The sequence below is a fragment of the Cricetulus griseus genome, chromosome 3 (assembly GCF_003668045.3).
Source record: "Cricetulus griseus strain 17A/GY chromosome 3, alternate assembly CriGri-PICRH-1.0, whole genome shotgun sequence".
Classification (NCBI taxonomy): Eukaryota; Metazoa; Chordata; class Mammalia; order Rodentia; family Cricetidae; genus Cricetulus; species Cricetulus griseus.
Genome location: NC_048596.1, coordinates 187,859,368 through 187,885,357, shown reverse-complemented (window position 1 = coordinate 187,885,357; position 25,990 = coordinate 187,859,368). Strand labels below are relative to the sequence as shown.

Genomic DNA, 25,990 nt, shown 5'->3' with positions numbered 1-25,990 from the left:
GAAGAGACTTCTGCCATGTAGCCTCTGTTTTATAGTCTCGGTCCAATTCAGAGAGGGAAGTACCTACTTGCTTCATTGGCTGAGCTGGTTTTATTCTTTGGGAATTTCCTGAAACAAATTTTTCTTCTTACCATCAGTATTTTGCATTCGTAATAAAATTTGCTGTGAACATCCTCTGTTCCTCCTTCCTTTCCTTGCTCATTCCTATTGGCCATCTTTCCTCTTCTGTCTTCCTCTCCCACCCCTTCATGTTTCAGTAGTGCCAAGGTGTCCTCAAGGCAGCCTTGAGGCCTGTATCAATTTTGTTTGCCACAAAGAATGTTTAGACCAAAACCCCTTTCCTATGAAAACCGATTGAAAGCAGGAGCCTGGAGTAGAAAGAACCACTGCTCAGCAGCTTGCAGGTAGAGCCGCCAGCATGGCCTCTTTGCTCGGAAAGCTGATTCCATCCGCTCCCTTGCTGAGTTTCACTGGTTTCCACCGCTCTTTAAATAGGAGCTCATTTGACTCCCTGCCCACTCTGCTGATTATGCATTGTTGATGGGGTTGCTGCGAAGCAGTTGGTGGCTTATTCTTGGGCTGTTTTTACATTTAACCCATTTACTGGCATCGATGTTGCCTCCGATTGTAGCAGTGACACTAGTGGTGCGGTCACGAGCTGGCTGGTGGTGGTCATGTAGCACCTCCCTCCCTCCCTCCAGCCCCTTCTGCCCTGTCCTTTGCTGTCCTCCACGACCACTTCCCGGGATGTTTACAGGGGCATCCCAGAGCTCATCACGCGATAACCTGTCTGCCTTGCTTTGTCTCTCTTCCCTCAGTCTCTTCTCATAACATCTGTGAGAAAGGGCATATTCTGTTGATGGAGCACTGAAAAGACCTGAGAGAAAGGCAGAGTCCTTGCCCCCAGAGGTACCCATTTTGCTGTACAGAAAGGAATCCACCTTGAGACCTGTCAGAATGGGACTGGAGCAGTGCAAGAGGGCTAGGGGCAAAGTTTTAGACTATGGTGCCCTTCCCTGACATTGACAGATTAACCGCATCTCAACCTTGTGTGTCTGTGTTCTCTACAAGCAGAGAATCCCAAGAGAAACTCAGTGATGTTGCTTGACAGCAGTACAGACAGCAGAGAGCCCTAAAGTACCTGAAGGTATTAGGGAGAATGCTAGGTCTAGGGAAAGTGGATGGGGAAGGAACGTTTCTTCTTACCCAAAGTTGTAGGAAATTTCCTGAACAACTTGTTCACCTTTTCATTAGGGAGGAGCCAGGACCTAAGGCCCTAGCTAACATCTGTTTCAAGATTTATCATATCTTCATGTAGGCAGCTTTGCTGTGTTTGAATTTCTAGAATAACTGGCCATCCGGTAGCTCACTGAATGATCCCTGTAACCTGAAGGGGAAACATTTAGAATTGCCACTCTACAAGATTTCAAAAAACAAAACAAAACAAAGAACAGCCACTGTTTTACTGCAGCAGGATTTTTGGCAGTGTTTTGCAGTTATTCCGTGCTAGATTAAAACAAAACAAAACAAAACAACAAAGCCAACAAAGAAGAACCCCACAGAAACAAAAACATTAGTGCTATTTCATAACTACACTTATAGTTTTATTCTAGTGGCAGCTAAAATTAGGGTGACCTTCTATTGGGGAACCTCCTTTTAGAGCAGGCTGAGGCAGCTGTGTGAGAGAGATTCCACTGTCATCTTGTAGACACCCAATACATATCAGATGAAAGCTCCTCAAGGCTTGTCGTTTTGAAGTCCCAGGAAACACGGACCAGTCTCCGCAGTTCAGTGAGGGGTAATTGCAGAGGGTTTTGATGAAAACCACTGCCTTTCTGTTTTCACTAAGGGTTTGGCAGCTCACATTTGTTTGTTTCTACTGGTCTGCAAAAAGTAGAGTCTTAAGACATCTCTGTGAACTCTCTTAATTTTCTATTATATGCCGACTCTTAACAAACCCAGAAAAGATCACACGCATGCACGCACACACACATGCACATATGTGCAAGAGGCACATTCTCAAGGCCAGTCTGAAATCCTTAAGGCAAAGCATCCTTGTCCAAATCTAGCTAGTCCCAGGGAAAACTCTGTCACTAATCTCTTAAACCAGAGAATCTTGAGAAATCCTGGTGCTCTTACTTAACAGCTGTACAAACAACAGTGACTCTGGAATACCTGCAAGATGTTAAGGAGAAAACAAGGCCTTCAGAAAACGACCCTGATTTAGCAGAATGAAGTTATGATGTTGAGAGAAAAGTAGTGGAAAAAGTAATTACAGAAGGATGTTTTAGGGTCAGCATCACTAGAACCAAATGTCAATCTATTTTCAGAAACTGGTCTGCTTAAAGACAGACCAAACTGTTTACATTTCTACCAGCAGCTTAATTGGGGCTTAGTTTTTTCCTTTGTTGATTCCTAAAATCACATTCAGTACTGAAAGGCAAGAGAGCACTGGTGGGCTTAGCTGGGGCTGCATGTGTGGCTTAGTCGGTAAAGCACCTGCCATACAAGCATGAGGACCTGTGTTCAGATCCCTGGCACCAATATAAAAGCCAGGCACAGTGACCAGGCCTGTGTCTGTAGCTCTAGCACTGGGAATAGGCAGAGACAGGATATTGGCCAGCCAGTCTAGCCCACTCTGTGAGCCCCAGGTTCAGTGAGAGAGTCTACCTCAAAGATACTAGCTAGCTAATCTAGCTAGCTAGCTAGCTAGCGTATAATGGAGGAAGGTACCAGATATCGACCTCTGGCTTCCACACACATGAATACCCCACCACCACCACCACACACACACACACACACAAACATAACAGCTTGACAGGCCTATTGAGATTTCGGCTCCATATCCATGACCTTGTAAAAGGTTCACATTTCCATTTACAAAATGGAGCTGCAGCAAGGCACCTGCTGGCTCAGCATGAATAGTCCAGAAGCAAGAACGAACACACTTAACAACAATAGAAAAGTCTTTTAATCCTTAGTCAAATATCAGGACACTTGTACTTGTTTCATTATCTGTTGCCAAATGAGCTCGTCTTGCAAATGAGCTACTCCTGGCACATGAACTGTCATATAATTAGTAATGTGCTTTTGTTAGGTTTTCTTTCAAAGTCAGGCAAGAGTGGTTATTTTCAGTGTACTTTAAAAGCTCATAGGCTCCATCCACCCTTCACAAGGCCTCCATTTGTTTCAGTTGTATAATTTAAATAAGCTTTGGTGAGTTGCTAAGTTGTTCAAGCACTTACCATTTTTTCTTTGTACTAAGGAACCACAGTGGCTTCGTGTTCACAGTGTTTTAGAAGCCTTCTGCCCAACCCAGAAGATACACTAAATGGATCATATTCCCTTCCAGATGGAATCTTTTTGGCATAGAAATTAAAAGTGAAACTTTTTACATTTATGTGTGCTTGTGCACTCGTGCACATTTGTAAACATGTCACACATTCAAAGTCAGAGGACAGCCCATAGGAGTCAGTTCTCTTCTTCCACTGCATGGGTTCTGGGGATCAAATTCAGGTTGTCAGGCTTGGCAGTATTTTCCACCACTGAACTACCTCACATACTGACATCTTTTTATTTAACTCCAGCACCATAGATCTCATTTGAAATGGTCAGTCGTCAGGGATCTGTGTTCATATGGTGTCTGGGTAACCCAGCATTTTGTGCTGGTCTTCAGGGTAGCCATACACTAAGTTACCCTCTCTGTAACTGGTCATGCATTGAGTGCTCATGTGATGACTTCTGCCTCATCTCAGCTAGCACTGCCTGGCTCCAAGCCCACTCTGACATGTCCTTCCCTTATGTGAACCCAGCTGGCTAAAAGGATAGTAGCACTGGAGTATGGACATAGTTATTCTTCAGGCAATCAGGGCATGTAGAAGCCTGGAGGCTTACCCCATAGTAATAGATCAAAGTTCCCTCTACACTGAAGGGCCAAGAGGTGTGGATAAGTAACAAATAGTAACAGAACTGCTTCTAAAGGTCAAATGGGTCGTGGCTCCAAACTGATAGAGATGAATTCTGATAAACAATTCATAGATGATCCATCTAACTGGCTTCACTTACCTGCCTGGAATCCAGGTGGATTGATTTAGTAGGTCCCAAGACATATTGATTGGATGAGAAGTTAATGTAGTGGACACCTGGGGCATTGGTTGGGACATCAGTGATCAGAAATGTCAGGATTTAGACCTAGACTGGTTCATGAGGAATGATTGCACAAAAATCACTAGGGGAAAAGTAAATATATGGGTAATATGAATAGTGATGATTCCTGACCATTTATTTAAGTTTATAATATATCACTGCAATTTTTAGGTTGCAACTTTAAATTTATGCAGTTTGCATCTGTCTTGTCATTGTACCCTTACTGACCTCATGAGATTGGATAACAGAACTCAGCATTAGCCACAGATTACCAATAAGCAAGGGGACTTTAAGTCCACAGCAAATGATTAACTAGTATTAAACTGCCTAGGGCCATACTGAGCCAGAACACTCAGTACCTCAGTTTTCTGATGTCAGATTGCAAAGCCCCTTCAGTCACTCCTTGTGCCTCCTTTGTTAATAAATGTGTTGCTCCCTTGCTTAGTTGAAAGACTTTGGTGACCTCTTTTTTTAACACTTGGAAATAAATAGGATATTTGCTCCTGTGACTGGTTGTCATTTTGAGGATACCAGTCGGGGCTACACTCTGTTACTTTTTGTTTCCCAGGACATGTCTCATTCCACATGAACAGATTCCTCATAGCCACTTACTGGGACATCTCTGGGAGCTAAAACATGTGCTCATGGGACAACTCTGGGAGCTAAAACATGTGCTCATGGTCTTCCGTGTCTATTACTCAGTTTCCCCAACTAAGTATTTTTGACCTTTAGAAATGATCACTTTTAGAAATAATTCAGGCCTGCTACAAAACAAGGCAATTCTTGTGCTGCCAAGTTTCTCTGTCTTCATATGTTAAGGTTTGCAGAGCCCACACTGTCGTGTCTGATTTAAAATATCAACAAACCCTGTTGAAACTGTCTAAGAAGAAAAAACTTTGAATTGTCTCAGGCAAGAATTTAGGATCTAGTACTGAACACCCCAATCCCCCTCATTTTGTGGGGGGGGTATCTTTACTAACTTCTTTACTTGCTATTTTTTAAATTAATTAATTCTGGCTTCCTGGTGTCTATTTTTTTTTTTTTTTTTGAGCACCTACAGAATGTAAATAGCCCTACAGTAGGTGCTTGTTTTCCTGTTAGGATCTTGGATCAAGAGCTTTGTGCCATTTGTTACCCTTTTACTTCCTACAGATGCTGATTCATGTAATTGTGGGCATGATGTAATTTAAAGTCTCTGCAAATTACCAATGACCCAAATATGATGTGCTCTGCAACTGTAGGCTTCCACTCTCCAGGGTCCCTATTCGTCACATCTTGTCATCTCCCCTAGAAATCAAGGAGGTGGAAAAGTAAGCGGGAAGGATCGGACTCTGGCAATCGACCCATTAAGGCTGCTGGGAAGGTCATCATTCAGGATATTTCCTGCCTCCTTCCTGTTCATAAGTCACTGGGAGAGCTGTACATGTAAGTCTGAGATTACAGGTGCACTGAGCTTGTCCTTAGCATCTGCACATCTTTTTAAAGTTTTGGACACTTTGGGGACACAGCGTTAGCTTTTTGCTGGTGGCTAACAAATGGACACAAGCTGCAGCTTCAGACAGTACACACCTCACACCTCACTATTTCTGTAGGTCAGGAACCTAGCTAGCTTCAGTGAGCCTTCCTTGCCCAGGATCTCAACTAACTGAGAGCATGTGACCTTGGCCTGCCTTGGTCTCTCCCAGTACTTAGGGTCCAGCAAGCCGGATTAGGTAGCTGAATTCAGACCTTGACAGCTGTAGAGCACTTGGCATATTCATATTTGAGACCAGTGTAGTGGCCCATACAAACATCTCTTTTTGAAGGTCCTGTCTGACTTAAGCTACACAAAATATTCTGCCTTTTGGCAGACTCCAGGTTAAGTGCTTAATATCACAATTGTGAAAGTGAGTTCCCAGGAATTCTGCCTCCCACACCGTCTTAGTTAAGTTATTGCCACAAAGAGACATAATAACCATGGCAACTCTTTTTGTTGTTGTTTTTTTTGTTGTTGTTGTTGCTTTTTTTTTTTTTTTTTTTTTTTTTTTGAGACAGGATTTCTCTGTAGCTTTGGAGCCTGTCCTGGAACTTGGTCTGTAGGCCAGGCTGGCCTCGAATTCACAGAGATCCTCCTGTCTCTGCCTCCCAAGTGTTGGGATTAAAAGCATGTGCCACCACTGGACTATGGCAACTCTTATAAAGGAAAACATTTAATCCAGGCTGGTTTACAGTTTCAGAGATTTAGTCCATTATCATGGGAAGTATGGCACCACACAGGCAGACATGGTGCTGGAGAAGGAGCTGAGAGTTCTACATCTTGATCTGCAGGCTGCAGGAAGTGAACTGGCTTGAACTTCTGAGACCTCAAAGCCCACCCCCTAGTGACACACTTCCTCCAACAAGGCCACACCTCCTAATAGTGCCATTCCCTATGGACCAAGTATTGAAACACATGAGTCTATGAGGGCCATTCCTATTCAAACCACCACACACACCCAATATGTAAAGCAGCTCAAAACAGTTACTTTGAAGGGCCTTAGGAACCCAGTGATCAGCATGTGGAGGCTGTCCTACAGGTCCCCTAAGTCCTCCTGAATTTGAACACATAACAGTGTTTTCTTTTGTTGTATACTCACAGCTGATACTTTTTATGTGGACATCATAGTTAGTTTTCATATATTTAAATCCCAAACCTTGGGAACTCAACAGAAAAGCTGGTGGCAAATTAGTGTTTTTCTTGCTGCCTCCTCCTCATCTGAAAGTGATGAGCGTCCCCCCACCCCCTCTTAGGTAGGAACACAGTCCAATAGCACCAGCTCTAATTAATCCTTCTCTCCCAGTCAGATTTTCATGACAACCAAGGAGGCACTTTCTAGTCTAATAAATCAGGAAGAATTCTTGGGAAATTAAGGTAGAAACCTCCTTAATCTTTTTTGCTTTAATTTCAGACTGAATGTGAACGACACTCAGGAGACGTGTCAGAAGAACGCGGCCTCTGCCATGCTTGTTGGAAGGAAGGATCTCGTCCAGGTACTGTAAATCCCTGATGGTGATGTTCTGGCCTTGATACTTAGAAGTTAGTGACATTTATAGGGAGCACCTCTATTTTGAAGTTTCTGAGCAGTTTCTTAAAGCTTTACTCTGGATATTTTTCTTATTACTGCTAGCTAAGTGGTTTGATTTTTTTTTTCTTTAACTATGCATGTTTTTATTTCAGTACCATGGTGATTGTTGTATTCCTAAATTGAGTATCTGTGCCTTTGTCATTTTACCTCAATTATTTAAAAAAAAAGTCTCACAAGAAGGTTTTCCAGAGTGTTCTTCTAGGTAGAGATTTTCAATTTTTAAGATATGACTTTGTGGGGCTGGAGAGATAGCTTAGTGGTTAAGAGCGCTGGCTGCTTTTATAGAGGGCCCAGGTTCAATTCCCTGCACCCACTCGGGGCCTCACAACCTATTGTAACTCCAGTCCCAGGGAATCTGACTCCCTCTTTTGACCTCTTCTGGCACTAGGCATGCACATGTTATGCATCCATACATATATGCAGGCAAAACGATCACACACATAAAATATTAATAAAAATTTTAAAAATAAAATATGTCAATACTTATATAATGTAAGATTCCATCATCTTTGTAGCTCCCCTGTATTATTCTCTGAACCCATTTACTGAGATACAATCTGCATGTCTTCAGCCTGCTCATTTAAAATGAACTAGTTGGTAATTTCTAGTGGTGACAGAGTGTGCAGTTGTCATTGGAACCATTCAGTACATTTCCATCACATAGAAGAAACTCCTTGTCCTTCAGTCCTTTCTTCCCATCAGCCCTGGGCAACCACCAGTCAAGTTACATCTTTATTTCATTCTGTTCTTTGGTGTGATGGTTAAACCAAGCTTGGGAAATTGCTAGCAGTTGTCCCAACAGCTCGGTGTTTTTCCTGATGACTAAATGAATCAATACTAAGGCCTTCCCTTGATTTTCATGTGATTAAAAACATCTCTAAGATTTCCATTCATCTTGTAATAAACATTATAATGTCTCTCCCTGAAGCCCTTTAAAGGAAAACCCTCTCATGGATTAAATCTTTTTTCATCAGCCCCCACCCACCCAAACTCTATGAACACTAAGAAGGCAAAATGAGGTTATAAGAACAGTGTGGAATTAATTTATAGTGGGAGGCTGAGTCTGCTTGGAGCTCTAGAGAACTACCTGGGCAGGTTATCTCAGACCCTTAGCCTTTGAGAACTGGAAGCATTTCCTCATGGGGTTGGTGAGATCAGTGAATGTAAAGGCCTGCCTGAGCAAAGTTTCCTTCCTAAAGTGTTCTTTGTGTGTTCTTTCTCCCTCTTCTTTATCCTCTTTTCCTCATCTCCTCTCTCCCCTCCCTTGCTCCTTTTTCTTTTCTCCTTCCCCAGCTCCTCCCCCTCTCTCCCCCCAGTGCTTTTCTGGCAGACCTGTGTGGAAGCTAGGTCAGTCTAAGTGAAATGGGGGGGACTCTTGTCTTCAGACAGACTCTGCTTGACTCTGGGCCCTGACACTTTTTTGTGTGTGATCCCAGACAAGCCACCCTGTTGTCTTCCTAAACCTCAGGCTCCTTGCTATAAAATGGATCAATACTTGTAAATTCATTAGGAACTAAATAGAGTAAAACTTGTGAATTCTCCTAGCTGTCCAGTCGTTGGAAATGCCTACTCTGGTACATTTCCACTGCTCTTGTGTGATTGTCATTGTAATTTGATAATGTGTAAAGACATGAGTCACATGAGTGACAGCGAATGCTTAAAGAATGTTACTGTTTTTCCTCATGCCATTGATAACGGTATGCTTACTCTTCTGTGTCTCTCACATTTACGAGAGAAGAAAATGTCAGGGGCACCCTTCTGTTAAAGGCTTTAGGAGATGTATGCTTAGGGAGAAATTAACACAGTTGTCAGCAAGGGAGGAAGCCCATCCTGCCCCAGAAAGTCACTAACTTCTCTGAGCATCTGTTGACCTGGGTTGTTTATAATGGCAGTGTGTGTAAACTGCATGTCCCTCCTTGGAAACATACTTGTATGTTACTTTCAGTGTGTTGCCTTCATGCTACTGATTTTGCTTTTCATCATTTTTTAAAGACTTATTTATTTATTTATTTATTTATTATGTATACAATGTTCTGTCTGCATGTATCCTTGCAGGCCAGAAGAGGGCACCAGATCTCATTACAGATGGTTGTGAGCCACCATGTGGTTGCTGGGAATTGAACTCAGGACCTCTGGAAGAGCAGACAGTGCTCTTAACCTCTGAGCCATCTCTCCAGCCCCGCTTTTCATCATTTTTATCTACTTGCTCATCTCAAATTATAGGCTTGATCCAAAGTTTGTGTATTCTTCCTTTTGGGTTTAGAATAGTGTGTTCCAGTTAGTGGGTACAATGATTGTATCAGTTTTTCAAAACCAAATAAAACAGAAGAGAATTTTCCAAAAGTAACACTCAATTTTTGAAAGTCTCAAGGGTTGGGACTCTTTCTGATGGGCAGTGAAGGCTTTGGGCTTAGCAGACACTCTGTGGACATTTGTTTGGTGATTCTAAGCACCATGAGGGTTAAAGTTTGTGGTGTCATCAGACTTTGTGTCAATATAAAGAAAGCCAAAGTTGTTCTGTTCTTGGCCTGTTCTTTAGCTTTAAGAGTGTACTAAGACTTTTGTAATGGAGGCAACAAAGTTTTTGATTCCTTGAGCAAAGAACAAGTCTTCAGTGGGATGTAGACTGCTCTTGTTTGCTCTCTGCCAATCCAGTTCTCCAAAGATGCATCAAAAAGTCCAGGAGTAATGAAGAAAATGGCCCCTTGAAATTGTAATACTGTGTTATTTCTGTGAACTTTACTTAATGAAAGGTTTTTCTTACTTATTTTGGTAATAGGTTTTTGCAGTGTTGTCTAGGCTATTGCAGAACTCACTGTATAGCCTCTCCCCACCCTACCCCACCTCACCCTGCCTTGCCTGGCTTCTCCAGATCTCATTAGTCTCAGGCTCCCAGGTGCTGGGATTGCAAGCCTGAGTCACATGTTTGACTTCAGTGAGTTCTAAGGCTAATGTTTCTCAACTGTATAGTATACTCAATCACTGAAGAACCATTAAAATATCATTTGGACCCAGTCAGTCTGGGTGGGGCCTAGAATCGTGCACCCCACGCTTTTGCCACCCTTGTGGTAAGGTTTTAGGTTGTAGGAGCTAGGTGGGGCTCCTTTACAGTTTCTGTTCATCTCTTCAATGGTTTGAATTTGAGCCTCTTTCTTTGGTCTGTCCAGGTTTGGTCGCTGGCCACGGTAGCTACAGATCTTTGCCTTGGTCCGAAATCTGACCCAGATTTGGAAACACCTTGGGCTCGACATCCATTTGGGCGACAGCTGCTGGAGTCCCTGTAGGTTCTGAGAGCTAAAAGTGAGGAAAATGAGTGAAGTGATTTTAGGTCTCTAAACACATTGAATGTTGCTGCCTCATTGAGGAGCACAGAGGCCAGAGGGCTGATGGGAACGAGGTTCTTTACTTTTAGCATGGAAACAGGCTCTGTGCAGAATGAACTCTGACAACATGAGGCATTAAATGTTTGCCACTCATGAGACTTTGAAACCCTTAAGAGTCCATCTGTGTCAGAGTACTTTAGTCCTTCCCTCACACCTCTGGGCACAGGCCTTTGGGCTCTGGCTATGGTAAGTTTCTCCATAGTACTGTGCAGTTTGGCCTCTGGGAACAGGGATAGAACTGTGTGTTGGTGTCCACATTCTCCCAACACTAGGACCCTGTTAGACAGCTAGCTCATAAAAGTTCCAGATTTCTGTCCAACATACCACTCCGAAATTAGCAAGTCAGACTATATAAAATAATGTTCCATTAAGTAAGCCACTCAATATTCCTCACAGTGAGGCTCCAGGCATGGACAGAGAAAACCCACTGCTTCAAATTGAGGTTTGCTTTTCTGCTGGTTGAGGCCAGACATGGGGACCCTGATCATGCTCTCACTGCCTCATCCTTAAGGCATGGCTTATAAAGCTTGCGCTATTTAGTTTATATAAACCTCAAGACAGAGTCCTTCTTAATCCCTAAACTCATATTATAGCATGGTGATCCTGAAAGATAAGGGGAGAGAGAACCTAAGGAAAATGTATTCCTTGTCATCTTATTTAATCCAGGAAACAGAGTTAATGGCCTGCCATTCTGTGGTGATAAAATATTCTTTGACTACCTCCTTGCAGTATTAGGTCAAATGAAAGACATGTATAGAAACTGACCACAAAGCAGGGCATTCTTCCTGGAGCTGGGGAGACTGAGAGAGTGTGGACCACCTCTCTCAGATGCTAGCTCAGTCAGTCTGCTGGGTTCTAGAGAAGTTGTGTTGTGTTAGAGCCCATGCCTGAATGCCAACCAGAACCTTTCAGGTTGTTGTCTAGGTTGTCACTAACATTCTGAAAATTTTTATGCCAAAGCAAATGGGGCCAATCTCATAGAGGGTGGGACTTTGGATCTGTAGAAGTCTCTGTTCCTGACAAGGTCAGAGGAAGGATGGAAAATGCCCTAGCCTAGCCCACAGTAGTGGTGTTATGGCTGGTAACTGTTCTTCCTCCATTCCTCCTCTTGGCTTCTTTTTTCTCCTCTTGTATTTTACAGATTGGCTCACTATTGCCAACTCCGTGATGTTCAGACCTTGGCTATGCTCTGCAGTGTGTTTGAAGCCCAGTCCCGGCCTCAGGGGTTACCAAACCCTTTTGGGCCTTTCCCTAACCGTTCTTCTAATCTTATGGTATCCCACAGTCGATACGTAAGTTCATGGTTTTCTGTCTTCCTTTGAGGTCTGTTTTCCCCTCACATGTAACTTTGAAATGGGATGGTGTTTCGTGACAGTGTGTCCCTCTTCCCTTCTAGCCCAGCTTCACCTCCTCAGGGTCCTGCTCCAGCATGTCAGACCCAGGGTTCAACACCGGTGGCTGGAACATAGGTTGGTGAGGGAATGACACAGCACACACTGGACGCTGGCTATTCCTGAGGCATTGTGAAGGCTGTTCGAGTAGGAAGTTTAGTTGGTGCACATTTTCCATGTTTCTCTTTGGTTCTCATTTCTCTCCATTTAGCACCCAGGGGCAGTATTGATTGGCCTGGCCTTGCATGTTGAATGCACTAGTGTCTAGGAGGGTTTTAAGCTACTCTGAGCAGCTTGAAAAGCTGTGATAGTTCTTGCCATATTCTCAGTAAAACCCAACCCTTTTCCTTCCTTCTCTACATTCCCCCCTTCTCCATTATCATGGGCCATTTCCCATCATCCATTTCTTCCCATGATTCCTTTTAGTGGAGATAATTGAAACACCCTGATGACCAGGTGGCTATAGGGTTTGTTTCATGAGGTAAATATCTTTGTGATTCCTAGATTAAATTTTTTTTTATTTAAAGAATGATCTTAATTTTCTTGATTATAAAAATAGAACATGAGCCAGGTGTGGTAATATATACCTGTAATCCCAACTTCTCAGGATTCTGAGGCCAGCTTGGGCAATGCAGCAAGACCTTGCCTCTTAGAAAATAATCCCATCACTCAGGGAGTAAAGGCAAGAGGATTGGGAAGTTTAAGGCTAGCCTGAGCTACATAGAGAGATCTGTTTATACACACACACACACACACACACACATCCCTACCTGAGAACATGCATATATATTCATATATATGTATGTGTATATATGTATGTATGTGTGTATGTATATATGTATGTATCTTACATTTCCTGTAAAGAAGAACAAACAAAGAGTACCAGAAAAAAAAAAAAAACATAGTCATGATTGATATCTCCATGTCTCTCACTTAATAACATCTGTTAACATTTCAGAACATTTTCTTCCTCTCCCCCTCTCTTTGTGTGTGTGTATGGGTTGGTTGTTATTTGATTTATGCTGTGTTGTGTTTTTCTTTTAATTTTATCACGAGCATTCTCTCATGTCATTTAGCATTTAATAATGAATTGTTGCATCACATCCTACTATATCATTAAGCCATAATTTGCTTAGCTATGGTGTGTACTTAATTACCAGGTTCTCTTGGTGATAAATGCCTGGACAAAGAGGTATACCTCGGAAAGAGTAGTGTAGGATTCCGTTCCTTTTGCTTCAAGATAATCAGGTGGACACACACTGGTGGGTGGGAGGTGGGAGGGGCTTCCTATTTCCTGTGCCTTCTCTGACTGCCATCCTTCCTTCTCTTTTGCTTTTCTTTAGCAGGAAGAGAGACAGAACACATGTCTTCACCTTGGGGAGAGTCTTCTCCAGAAGAGCTCCGCTTTGGGAGTCTAACCTACAGTACTGACCCCCGTGAGCGGGAACGCGACCAGCATGATAAAAACAAAAGGTAACCAGCCGCCTTCCCCCGGCCACAGCTGCAGAATTCACGGCTTCAGAGTCAGACTCAGACTTTGAGAGGTGGTGTGTAATATTAAATGCCATTGGGTACTGAGCTTGCTTTTCTCTTAAAGGAACTGACAGGGAACCTTTTGGGTTTATCCAGGCTTCTGGACCCTGCCAATACGCAGCAGTTTGATGACTTTAAGAAGTGCTACGGAGAGATCCTCTACCGCTGGGGTCTGAGAGAGAAGCGGGCAGAGGTGCTGAAGTTTGTGTCCTGTCCTCCTGACCCTCACAAAGGGATCGGTGAATATGGATGCTCTTCTTTTTCTGCTTGTCACTGTCTGGAAAGGCCTGTGCTCTAGTTTGCCCATGACCTTAGGTTTGGAAGGTTTACAGGTTTGCTTCTTGTTTACAGCAGAAGACTGAAGCTTTGAGTTTTCTCTAAGCTTCTGAAAACCTTGCATCTCACAACAGGATTCTCTTTCTGTCACAACAGCGCTGTCTTAGACATGGCAGATGATGGATGATTCATTTATTCAGCCACAGTATATCAACTGTGGTAGACACAGTGGAACCCATGGCAGAGTAGAGGGAAAAACTAAGCAATTAAGAATTGTGGCTTAGGGCTTAAGAGCACTGTTCCAGAGGACCTGAGTCCAGTTCCCACCACTCACAAGGTGGTCTCCACTGGTCTGTAGCTCCACCCGGAGGATCTGAAGCCTTCTTCAGGCCTCTGTGCACACTGCATGCATATGGTGTGCAAACATACATGCAGGCAGGACACCCATACACATAAAATAAGATGTATTTGTTTAAAAAAAAAAAAAAAAAAGGGTAGACTCAGGAGCTGGAGAGATGACTCAGCTGTTAAGAGCACTGGCTGCTCTTCCAGAGGTCCTGAGTTCAATTCCCAGCAACCACATAGTGGGCTCTGGTGCCCTCTTCTGGCACATGCAGATAGAACACTTATATACATAAAATAAATCTTTAAAGAAAGAAAAAAAAAGACTAACCCTTAAAAAAAAAAACAAAAACAAAAGGGTAGACTCAGTATGATTTGCTAATAAACTGCATAGGACTGAGACTGAGGAAGAGAAAGAAAACTTTGATGATTCCTAGTTTTCCAGCTAATGTGCTGAGAGATAGCAGTGACCATAGATAGAAACAAACAGAACACTGGAGCTTGGGGTTGCGTTTGTGTGTGTGTGATGAGATGGCAGTCTGGTGTGTGTGTGTGTGTGTGTGTGAGAGAGAGAGAGAGGGGGGGGGAGAATCTGGTGTGTGTGTGTGTGTGTATGATGGCAGTTCTGGGGTGTGTGTGTGTGTGTGTGTGTGTGTGTGTGTGATGAGATGGCAGGTGTGTGTGTGTGTGTGTGTGTGTGTGTGTGAGAGAGAGAGAGAGAGAGAGAGAGAGAGAGAGAGAGAGAGAGAGAGATGAGATGACAGTCTGGTGTATATGTATGTATGTGTGTGATGGCAGTCTGTTGTGTATGTGAGAGAGAGAGAGATGAGATGGCAGTCTGTTTTGTGTGTGTGAGAGGGGGGGATGTGTGGTCTGGAGAAGTCACACAGTCAGTCAGACGGGAATCTGGTTCTCAGGAGAGGTTGTATTCAGTTGGTAATTTGGGGATACTCACTCTACAGTTGGTATGTAAGCCTATCAGAGTGTGTGTATTATCCAGGCATAGTGGCACACCTTTCTTTAAGTCCAGTACTCAGGAGGAAGTCAGGGGAATCAAATCTCTGTGAGTTTGGGGCCAGCTAGGGGATATGTAGTGAGACTTGTCTCAAAAAAGAAAAGAAAACCTGCATTTATCTGGGAGCTGAGGATGGAAAGGAAGACTAGGGAGTATCGTCTGCTCTGGTCCCGATGGACCTTGAGAGAAATGGGCACTTAGAGTGGCATCCAAGAGGAGGATGGAGAGTTAGGATGGGATATCAGTGAGAAGCCAGACTGTGCCATGGAGGAAATGAAGCAGAGACTTCCTTACAGGAAGAAAATGGAAGACTTGCAGAAGAAGTGGACTGACCACACATTTCCCTTTCTCGCTCAGACCTTAGCAAGCAAGATGTTAATTGCTTAAGGATTAGTAATATTGGCAATCGAACTTGGGAGCTGGGAAATGGCTAAGCTATTGGTAGATGACTTGCAAGGCCTGAGCCAACCAAACCTTGAACTTTTTAGTCAGAAAAACAGGCAGAAAACACTGCCATGGCTTAGGAATCGGGGGGCACCTCGTCCTTTGGGAGAAGCTCAAAGATGAAATTTAAAAGCTTGTCTTGTTTGATGGCCCTTGGAGGATGCTCGAGTTTCCTCTCCTAATTTGTAGAACAAGTCACAACCCCAACAGAAAGCTGTAAGCTTGTTCTGCAGAGAAGAGACACATTTGCAGATTGGGTGGGTCCACCTACCATAGTGAATGCAGAAAGAACAGCACCCAGGGAAGACCTAGAGGCTGAAGGATGAAGAAGGTGGATTGACCCTGGCAACTAGGTGACCAGGCAGCAGATTCTCCAGAATTCTCAGGAAAGGAATTTTTAACCTGGAATTCTGAACCCCTTATGGGCCATGTACAAAATAAACTTTGAGAGTACCTAAGAAGCAGGGTTAGATTTAGTTCAGGAACCGAAGGAATCAGAGTGTTGATGGAGAGCACTCACTGTGACAGTGCAGACGGGTGCTCCAGGAGCCGTTCCTCCCAGGAGAGAAAGCTGAAAAGACAATTGAATGTGTGTCACTGTTGAGTGTATTTATAGAAGATGCAGACATTTGAGGAAGAGTTTGGAGATGAATTATTGATAAGTACATAGCAAACTAAGCAAATGAAAGAACGAGACAGTTACTAATTCTGGGGAAAAACAAAATGTGCAAGAAAGAAAAGTGTCATAGAACATGGCTTGAATAATGTTTGCTTAGGTAAATAATGTATGAGCCAAATGTGGTCTAGCCAAAACAGAGCTGGGGAGATGGAGCCAGGTGGTACTGTATATGGTAGAGAGACTGGAGGAGAGGAGTTTCTGCTGTGGGAAGCCACTAGACAGTGCTTGAATATGGTACTTAAGAATTAGTTTTGTGTTGGGCATGGTGGTACAAATATCTAATCCCAGCTCTTGCAATGCAGAGGCAGGTGGGTCTCTGAGTTCTAGACCAGCCTGGACTCCATAGTGAGTTCCCAGCCAGCCAGGTCTACATAGAAAAACCCTGATTCAAAAAAAAAAAAACAAACAGAACAGATACGAAATAGCTTTGTGCTCACCTTGACAGCACAAACACTAAAACTGGAAGACCTATAGATAAGGTTAGCATGGCCCCTGCCCAAGGAAGACAGGCTCATGAACCATTTGCTGTTTTGTTTTTGTTTTTGCAGGGAGGCATTCACGGGGTGTTTGGGGGTTGGGGCTGTATCTCTCTACATAGCTCTGGAACTCACTATGGAGACAAGACTGGCCTTGAATTCACAGAGATCTACCTGCCTCTGCTTTCCAAGTGCTGAAATTACAGGTGTATGCCACCACACATGGCTGCATTTCTTGTTTTTAGTCAATATATCATGGAGCTATTTGAACACCACTGTTTGTTACAGCATGATTTATAATAGCTAAGTTATGGACCCAATCAAGTGTCCATCAACAGAGGAGTTCGTAAAGGAATTGTATTCAGCCATCACGAATGAAATTGTGTCATTTGCAGGAAAATGATGCAACTGGAGATTATCCTTTTAGGTCAACTAATTCCATTTCAAAAAACAAGTGTCACATACTGTCTCTGACTGGTGGATTGTAGATTTTATTTTATTTATTTATTTATTTATTTATTTATTTATTTATTTTGTTTTTTGAGACAGGGTTTCTCTGTGGCTGTCCTGGAACTAGCTCTTGTAGACCAGGTCTTGAACTCACAGAGATCCTCCTGCCTCTGCCTCCCGAGTGCTGGGACTAAAGGCATGCACCATCATTGCCCGGCTGTAGAGTTTAATGTACATAAATCATGTATGTATATGACATGTCAGTAGAAATGGAATTGCCTAAGAGACAAAGGAGCGGGGTGGGAGGAAAAGGGAAGGCAGGGTGTATGGGTGAGATAGGCTCTAAGTACATTCTTTCTTCACATGAATGTCCTTATGACACAGATTCCCTTGCAATGAGTATGGGGCTTGCTTTATAAAGCAGTCTTCAGGCATGAGACAGAGAAAGGGAAGGGTGGCATGAGTAAGTAAGATTTCCTCTAGGGAATGCTTGGGTTTTGATAAAATGCATAAAATTGTTTGACTCTGCATGTCGCATGTGTCTCTAGTTTCCACTTGAAAAAACAAATCAGACCAACATTTGTAAGTATAGACAATAAATAATAAAGTTATTTTAGTAAGGTATATCTAGGTATACATGCTTGAAGAAATGCAAAGATACAAAATTTCATTTTGACAATGTATTATTTTTTTCAGAGCATTTAGATACAGGAGAATAAATCAGGAAGAGATTAATGATAGCCTAGAACAATTTGTCTTTTAAAATTAGTTTCTTGGAAGACATCGGAATCATGGAGATATAGAACTGATGTTTCAGTCATCAGTCAGCCAAACTGTTGTTGACATCTCCTGCTCTAAAGCACCATGCAAGACTCTGCAGGCAACACAAAGAAATAGATATGGGTGGTGGTGCGCCTGTGTGCACCCAGTCCAGAGGGCCTGGAATGTAAGACAGATTAAATGATAGTCAAAAATTATTATTGCCAGGTGTGGGAACGCACACCTGTAATCCCAGAACTTGGGAGGTAGAGGCACAAAGGTCAGGAACTCAAGGCTAGCCTCAGCTGCATATTAACAGCAGATTGGTCTACAGGAGACCCTGCCTCAAAAGGTTAAAAAAAAAAAAAAAAAAGATAAGACAAAAACCCTAACAAACAAAAGCAGAATTAATGTATATCCTAGTAGCAGTAAAAAGATCATCACAGGATTGTAGAAAGGGAGCAGGAGGGTTATGAAAGAGACTCAGAAACAAAACACTAATGGAAGTGGTGACCGCAGATACACAAAGGAGTCAGTCCATCTGAATGTGGAGGAACTAGCTGCCTGGGCACAGGGCGCTGGAAGAAAAATGTCCTCTATGCTCCCAAGACAACAGTTTCCTCTCTGTTCTGTGTGTAACAGACACCAGATCTGCAGACACCAAATAAAATCCAACAGCTCAGCCAAATGTGATAGCATGTATCTGTGCCTATAGTGCCTTGAAGTCTGCAGAGCGTGAGGAGTCTGAGGCCAGCCTATGTTTTAAAGTCAGGGTCAGTTCAGAACAGAGACAGATGCAACAGGACATGGGGAGAGTCACTAAAGATGAGTTTGTTTCCTTAGGGATACTTCTTTCCCTAAAGATTCCTATCTGCCCACATAAGTTTCCTTAAATAAATTATTAATTTTTATTTAATTATATCTTAAAATTCTGCTTTTTTTTTAAGACTAAAAAAATTATGTGTATATGCCTGCCTGAGTTTATGTATACCACATGTAGGAGCCCATGGAGGCCAGAAGAGGGCATTAGACCCCTTGAAACTAGAGTTACAGGTGGTTGTGAGCCTCTACGTGGGTGCTGAGAATCAAATTCAGGTCCTCTGGAAGAGCAACAAGTGCTCTTAACCACTGAGCCATCTCTCCAGCTCTCTCCTAAGTAATACCTTTTCATTAAAAGAAAAGGCAGGAGCTGGCAAGATGGCTTAGTGTGTAAAGATGCTTGCCACCAAGCTTGACAGCCTGAGTTCTGGTCCCTCTCTGGGTCTACATGGTGGAAAGAAAGAACCAAACCACAATTTGTCCTCCGACCTCCACATCCACGCTGTGGCATGTGTGCACCCATGCACATATACCCAAAACAAATAAATGTAATAAGAAAGCCAAAGCTATTTTAAAACAGTAAAAGGCAGTTTGCATAACACATGACCACCATTTGGGGCAGTTTTATAGATGTGGTAACTCCGTATATGACTGTTTGCTATAGTCTTCTTGTCCTTATGCATTCCCATGCAGTACATCTTATAATCTATACTAAGAACTATTGTTGGATCCTTTCTCTTGAATTCTAGAGGGTTAACTGTAATAAGATAGCATTGAAGCAAGTTTTTTTGTTTTTGTTTTTGTTGTTTTTTTTTTTTGTTTTCCGAGACAGGGTTTCTGTGTGTAGCTTTGGAGCCTATCCTGGCAGTCACTCTGAAGTCCAGGCTGGCCTCGAACTCACAGAGATCTGCCTGCCTCTGCCTCCCGAGTGCTGGGATTAAAGGTGTGCACCACCAACGCCAGGCGAAGCAAGTTTTATTTCAATGTATCTAAGTATAACTTTAGAAGGATGGAGATAGAAAAAGGAAATAAGATTTTCTTTATAGCTTTAATTTTATAGATTTCTTTTATGTTCACAGTGTTTTCCTTGCATGTATATGTGTGGTTTTGGGTGCTGGGGACCAAACCCAGGTCCTTAGAAAGACAGCAAGTGCTCCACACTGCTGAGCCAGTTCCCCAGGTCCAGTTGTTCCTGCTGTCAGAAGGAAGGAGAGGTGCCACCAACCTCCAGAAATTTGAAGAAGTGGTAGTGCAGATGAAGGGGTCCCCCAGCCCCCATTTAAAGGCTTCTGTTTGCTCAGGGAAGTTAGAAGAGAGGACAACAGGCAACAGACAACAGCAAAGGCACCTGGGAGGAATTTGCAGAGTGTGGCAGAGATCCCAGGTAGCAGCATGAGGAAGCGAGGAGAAGCAGGGTTATACTGTGCCTGGGCTCTTTTCTACTCATGAATGAAGTCACACATGCTTTTCAGTGGGAGCCTTCAGGGTGGCTTTGCTTCCCAGGGCAGATGTGCAGTGGGCAGGTATATGGCTAAGTCAGGGTAGTATCAGGAAGAGAAAAGTGTTATTCTTTTGTTTAAATTAAAAATAAAGAAGAAGAAGGGGTGCAACATAAGACACAGGATGAGACATATTAGACATATTAACCAGTTTATTATAGGCCTGGCAGAGTAGGGAGACTAAGAGAGAAGAGAAACAGAGTACTGCCTATTCCACCAGGTAACAGGGGCAGGCCAGCATAATGCCTGAACCTTTCCAGGGGTTCTCTGTGTAGCTTTGGAGCCTATCCTGGCACTTGCTCTGGAGACCAGGCTGGCCTCGAACTCACAGAGATCCTCCTGCCTCTGCCTCCCGAGTGCTGGGATTAAAGGTGTGGGCCACCAACGCCCAGCATGCCTGAACCTTTCAATCCCACCTTATTATTTAAAAAGGTGGGGTGTTGGACATGGCAGAATGTTAAATTTTTGCTTAAATTAGAAATAAAGAAGAAAAGAGGCGGATGAGACATAGGACTAAGAGACATATGAGACATACTAAGCAGTTTATTATAGGCCCGGCAGAGTAGGGAGATGAAAGGAGAAGAGAAACAGGGCTAATGGCTGACCGCCATGGCCGGTTGCCAGGGGGGGGGGGGCAGACAGAGACGAGAAGAGAGTGTAGAGAGAGAAGTGTAGAGAGTAGAGAGAGCGTAAATGGGCAGGGATCCGTCTTTTAAAGGGGTCCTCTGCACCTGAGTGCAGACTTAGTTCCCATGGAACCCTGGGCTGACCTGTTCCACTAGGATCTGAGTATATTTTCAAACAGGAACGTGAAATTAGTCCAGGTACTCCAGGTTGGCTAAAGAAGAATGTGCAACCAGAAAAGGCAGATAGATCAAAGAGGCAGAGGTGTGGACTAGAGAAGGTAAAGGACTAGAGAAAGCTGAAAGGACAGTGTCAGAAACCTAGCAGATAGATTTTGGGAACTAAGAAATGGAGTAAGGATGGCAACCTGAGACTAGAAGTTTTCCATGTGCGTGTGCCTATGTGTCTGTGGAAAGTTGATAGATGACAGTAAAGGAGAAAGGTTGGTGAAGAGTAATCTGAGGCAATAATGGGACATGGTACCCACCTTTCCTGTTACCAAAGGACATAAGGAATGGTGTTTCACACAAGGCATGTAGACAGCCAGAATTTGGCTAGAGTTAGGTGGTGAGGGCATGGTTCTGAGAGGAATAGATGGGACATACAGAAAGGTGTGTTGTCTGCATGGCCCCATAGGAGCAGAGGTGAGCTAGGGACATACAGGCTGGCATACCAAATAGAAACAGAAGCATAGCAGTGCTCTCAGGAGGTAGAAACCCTGCCCTAGCATGGAGGTGGAACAGTGCCATGGGTATCCTGGCATGGGCTAACTTACTGTTCAGCCAGTAGGAAAACACTTTTAAGGAAGTAAAAGCTACTGGCTTTCACCTAAGTGTTTTTTGAGTCCTTCCGTTCTTTCTACAAGGAATAGTAAAGGCATCAAATGTAGTGACCCTCTTGCAGAGTACAGGGTTTCCCACAGGACCTCAGAGAAAGGATGCTGGCTATGCCCCTGCCCTCATTCTAGCAGTAAAGACAGATCCCAGTTAGTAGACATATCTAGATTGTGGGAGTTCTATCATTTAAAAAAGAAATTTGGCCTTCTGGCCCTGGTGGCGCATACGTTTAATCCCAGCACTCAGGAGGCAGAAGCAGGCAGATCTCTGGCTATCCTTGTCTACAAAGCAAATTCCAGGATAGCCAGGGTAGCACAGAGAAACCTTGTCTTGAAAATAGGGAGGGAGGAAGGGGGAGGGAGGGAGGGAGGGAGGGAGGGAGGGAGGGAGGGAAGGAGGAAAGGAGGAAAGGAGGGAGGAGGTTGAAGAGATGCCTCAGTCAGTAAAATGCCTGCCACATAAGCAACACCCAAGTTAAAATCCAGTGTCATGACACTCATCTGTAGCCCTATAACCAGGACTTGGAAAGATGAGGATCCCTGCTTGCTGGGCAGCCAGTCTAGCCAGTGTTTTGAAAAAATAGGGCAAAGAAAGATAGACACCTGACATTGTCATCTGCCCTCAACATATACACCTGCACCCACACATATATTCAAACTCACACATACACTACACAGACATGCATGGTAATGAAAAGAAGAACAGAGCTGGGTTGTAGCTCAGAGTGCTTGCTCATCATGTAGTGAGACCCAGGTTCGTTCCATCCCTAGCACCACATAAAACTGGGCATGGTGGTTTATGCTTGTAATCCTAGCACTCAGCAGGGTAAGGAGTTCAAGATCATCAACTACATCATGAGTTCAAGGTCAGCCTGGGCCACACAAGACCCTGCCTCAGAAGAAAAAAGAGAAATCACTGACCTACTAGAACCAGACAGAATCCTGGGGGATAGGTAGCTACCCGGCACTACCCAGTCTTCTTTTACTAGAACCAAACTAATGTTGCTTCTTTCCTTGCCCATCTCTACCCGTTTCCAGAGTTCGGTGTGTACTGCAGCCACTGCCGGAGTGAAGTCCGTGGCACACAGTGTGCAATCTGCAAGGGCTTCACATTCCAGTGTGCCATCTGCCATGTGGCTGTGAGGGGGTCATCCAACTTCTGCCTGACCTGTGGGCATGGCGGCCATACAAGCCACATGATGGAATGGTTTCGGACCCAGGAGGTATGTCCCACTGGATGTGGCTGCCACTGCCTGCTGGAGAGCACCTTCTGAACTTGAGAGGTGATGGTAATGTCCAAAATCCCAGAGGACGCCATAAAATGCTGGAGGAGGCTTTCTGCTGCTGGTGGTGGAAAGTTCCAGAACCCGGGCTATCCCCAGTGATTCAGACTGTCACAGCATCTGCTCCGCATGAGACTTTGCCTTCCCTTCAGTATGGTTGTCAGGGCATGGATGGTGCTGGTTGAAAGGAGGGGGAGCACGGAGTTTGCTTCCTGTACCGTCTATTGAGTCCACAGTGGATGCTTTCATGGGGAAAAGCACCTGTTTCCAGAGCCAGCATTAGCCTTTCAGGAGTTGTCCTTGAACCAGGAATGGTCTCTCCAAATGCCAGTACAAAATCACATCAGCTGCAAAAGACAGTCTCCCGAGCCAAAAGACACTGAGCCCATGACATCTGTGACTTTAGAAGCTGGTACCTTTGATGAGTTAATGAACAGAGGCCTTATAAAATATAATACTGAAGTGTAGTATATGATGTACTTAGATTTCTTTTTCCTAGTCCAGGCGCTTGAACTTGGGGCCTTGTACATAATAGTGAGCAGCTGTACCACAGAGTTACATTCCCAGCCCCTTAAGGAGTCCTAAGATGTATATATTTTCAAGCTTGTCCTCCATCTGCTTTTCCTGGACTAATAAAGCTTTATACTTGTTTGAGAGAGAGAGAGAGAGAGAGAGAGAGAGAGAGAGAGAGAGAGAGAGAGAGAGAGAGAGAGACAGGAAGCTGACCGTTTTAGTGGTTCCTTTTGCATTGTACTTCTGATTGAAGTTAATTGTTTTGGAAAGGACGAGAATTAGTCCCGTGACTTCTAAAGAAAATGCTGTTTGACTTTGATCATCTGACAGGAGGAAATAGAATCTGACATCAAGGTTCTTCCTAGCCTCAAGAGTCTCATAATTATTTCTCCTAGCAAAAGGGAAATGAGATTGCATTTCAGCATTGATACCAAAGCCTCTCTCTGCCTCTGGACATGCTCGCTGGGCTCCGGGGGGCCTTTTTACTTGAACTCCCTTGAAAACTCATCTCAGTTCCTCCTTCAGGATTTTTAGTGCTTTCACATGCACGTATACCAGGGATGAGAATAAAAACAAAACAAAAAGCCACTATACTGAAATTTCTGTCTTAGAAATATAAGTTCCTTGGACCTGTGGTCTCAGGTGGGGGAAAGGTACCTGCCACTAAGCTTAATAACCTAAGTTCCATCCCCAGGACTCACATGATGGGAGAACTGACTCACAAAAGTTGTTCTCTGACTTCCACATGTGTGCTGTGATGTGTGAATGTACACACAGACACACACCAAAAATGTAATTAAAAAGTTGTATGATTCCAAATTGATTAACTTGGGAGACATAAGTAATTTGTGTCATTGGAGTATGGTTGCACGTGCCTATAATCCCTTCGTTGAGGCTGAGGTAAGAGGATTGCAAGTTTGAGACCATCCTGGGCTGCCTAGTGAGTTCAAGGTCAGCCTAATTTATATAGTAAGACACTATCTTAAGAACAAACAAGTAATAAAAACAAGGTCTGAGGGACATAGCTTAGTGATTGAATGCTTGCCTAGCATGCATGATGTCATGAGTCAATCCTCAGCAATACACTCACACATCACCACCAACAACAACAACAATAAAACACCTACATATCCCATAATAGAATGTTGTGTATCACTCTGTCTGAAACTGTGCTTTAAGACCCATGAAAGGATTAGGCAACCAGTCTTGTAGATTAAAACCAACATTTATAATTTTAGGGATCTACTTTATTTGTGTGTATGAGTCTCTGTGTGTGAGTGTTTGTTGTGTAGGATAGAAGAGGGCATCTGGGTCCTTGGTGCTAGAATTACAGGTGTTTGTGGGACACCTTGATTGTTACATGTGTATTCGGGGATCCTAACTTGGGTCTTCATGACTACAAAGCAAAGACTCAACGTTGAGCCATCTCTCCAGCCCCCAAACCTTCATTTAAAGGAACTGCAATAATTTGGGAGAGAAATGATCACGTACTAACACACACACAGTATGTTTACCAGTGTGTACACACACACTTGCACTTATATCATTCTGTCAGAAAAATGGATGTGGTGTAGACCTGTAGGTAAGGGGTTAGGGAAATCACCTAAGCAACAGAATACGTTTAGAATTAGTTCCAGTAGCTCTGGAACAATAATTTAGCAAATAGGGCTGTAAATCACACACCCACTACTTGATGGTCACCTTTTTTATTCCATCCTCAAAGCTAGAGGCAGTAGGTGTCACACCCATTCTCAAAGGGTAGATGCTAGGGTATAAAACACACTTTTCCACAGGCGTAGACTCTGGTGTTCTTAAAAGAATCAGAAATAAACCTGTTCCATTGATGTTCTATGCATTAGCAGGTTTGTGTTTGACCCACCACTGTGTTGTTGGTTTCCTTCTTAAATCTCAGAAGGCCTAGTTTTATTTATCAAGTATTTATGTGCGGTGGGCACTATGAAAGAGTTGAGTTGCACCACTGTGGGCTCCGCTGGGGCGGGGGTCGTCTAGTAGGAAGTGTGTTTATGTAAGAGTATCTATCTACCTTGTGCTCTGGCCTCCAGGGAAGAAAGGAATAACTAAGAGCTGAGGGCATCGAGAGGGGATAATTAGGCTGAGCTCCTTTGAAGGGTGGGTGCTTTCAGTAGGGAAGAGTGCAAGGGCACACGAAGGGCTTTGCCAAGGACAGATAGGACACACAGCACTGAAGAGCATGTGCAGTTGCTTATCAGCGGAACACAGACTGAAGCTGATAAGCAGGGCTGGGGAGAGGCAAGCGTCAGAACACTGCGCCAGGGAGTCTGGGCTTTATCTGGAGTCTCCGTCCTTCCTGGACTCAGAAGCTGCTGCTGGGTTCTCCCTCCTCCATACCCTCTTGCCCTTTAGGCTTGGGACTCTATAGCCCACCCTGCCTGTTTGG

At 43.7% G+C, this 25,990-nt stretch overlaps 1 protein-coding gene and 1 non-coding gene across 6 annotated transcripts in view; both read left to right on the top strand.

The window, feature by feature from the left end:
* Window positions 1–24,398, top strand: part of Wdr59 (WD repeat domain 59) — a 77,942-nt gene extending 53,544 nt beyond the window's left edge. For 2 of the 5 annotated variants that reach the window (XM_027406036.2, XM_027406039.2), the window contains 8 exons: window positions 5,438–5,571; window positions 7,074–7,155; window positions 10,418–10,530; window positions 11,775–11,925; window positions 12,030–12,102; window positions 13,371–13,497; window positions 13,654–13,796; window positions 22,814–24,398. In XM_027406036.2, the coding sequence (XP_027261837.1) occupies window positions 5,438–5,571; window positions 7,074–7,155; window positions 10,418–10,530; window positions 11,775–11,925; window positions 12,030–12,102; window positions 13,371–13,497; window positions 13,654–13,796; window positions 22,814–23,049 (1,059 nt within the window). In that variant the 3' untranslated portion in view covers window positions 23,050–24,398. Of the gene's footprint in view, window positions 1–5,437; window positions 5,572–7,073; window positions 7,156–10,417; window positions 10,531–11,774; window positions 11,926–12,029; window positions 12,103–13,367; window positions 13,498–13,653; window positions 13,797–22,813 lie in introns of all 5 variants that reach the window. The other 3 variants (XM_027406037.2, XM_027406035.2, XM_027406038.2) reach the window with 2 other exon arrangements.
* Window positions 16,743–16,850, top strand: LOC113834705. Its single transcript, XR_003483440.1, has one exon. It is a non-coding gene; the product is annotated as a U6 spliceosomal RNA (small nuclear RNA).
* Window positions 24,399–25,990: the final 1,592 nt, after the last annotated feature.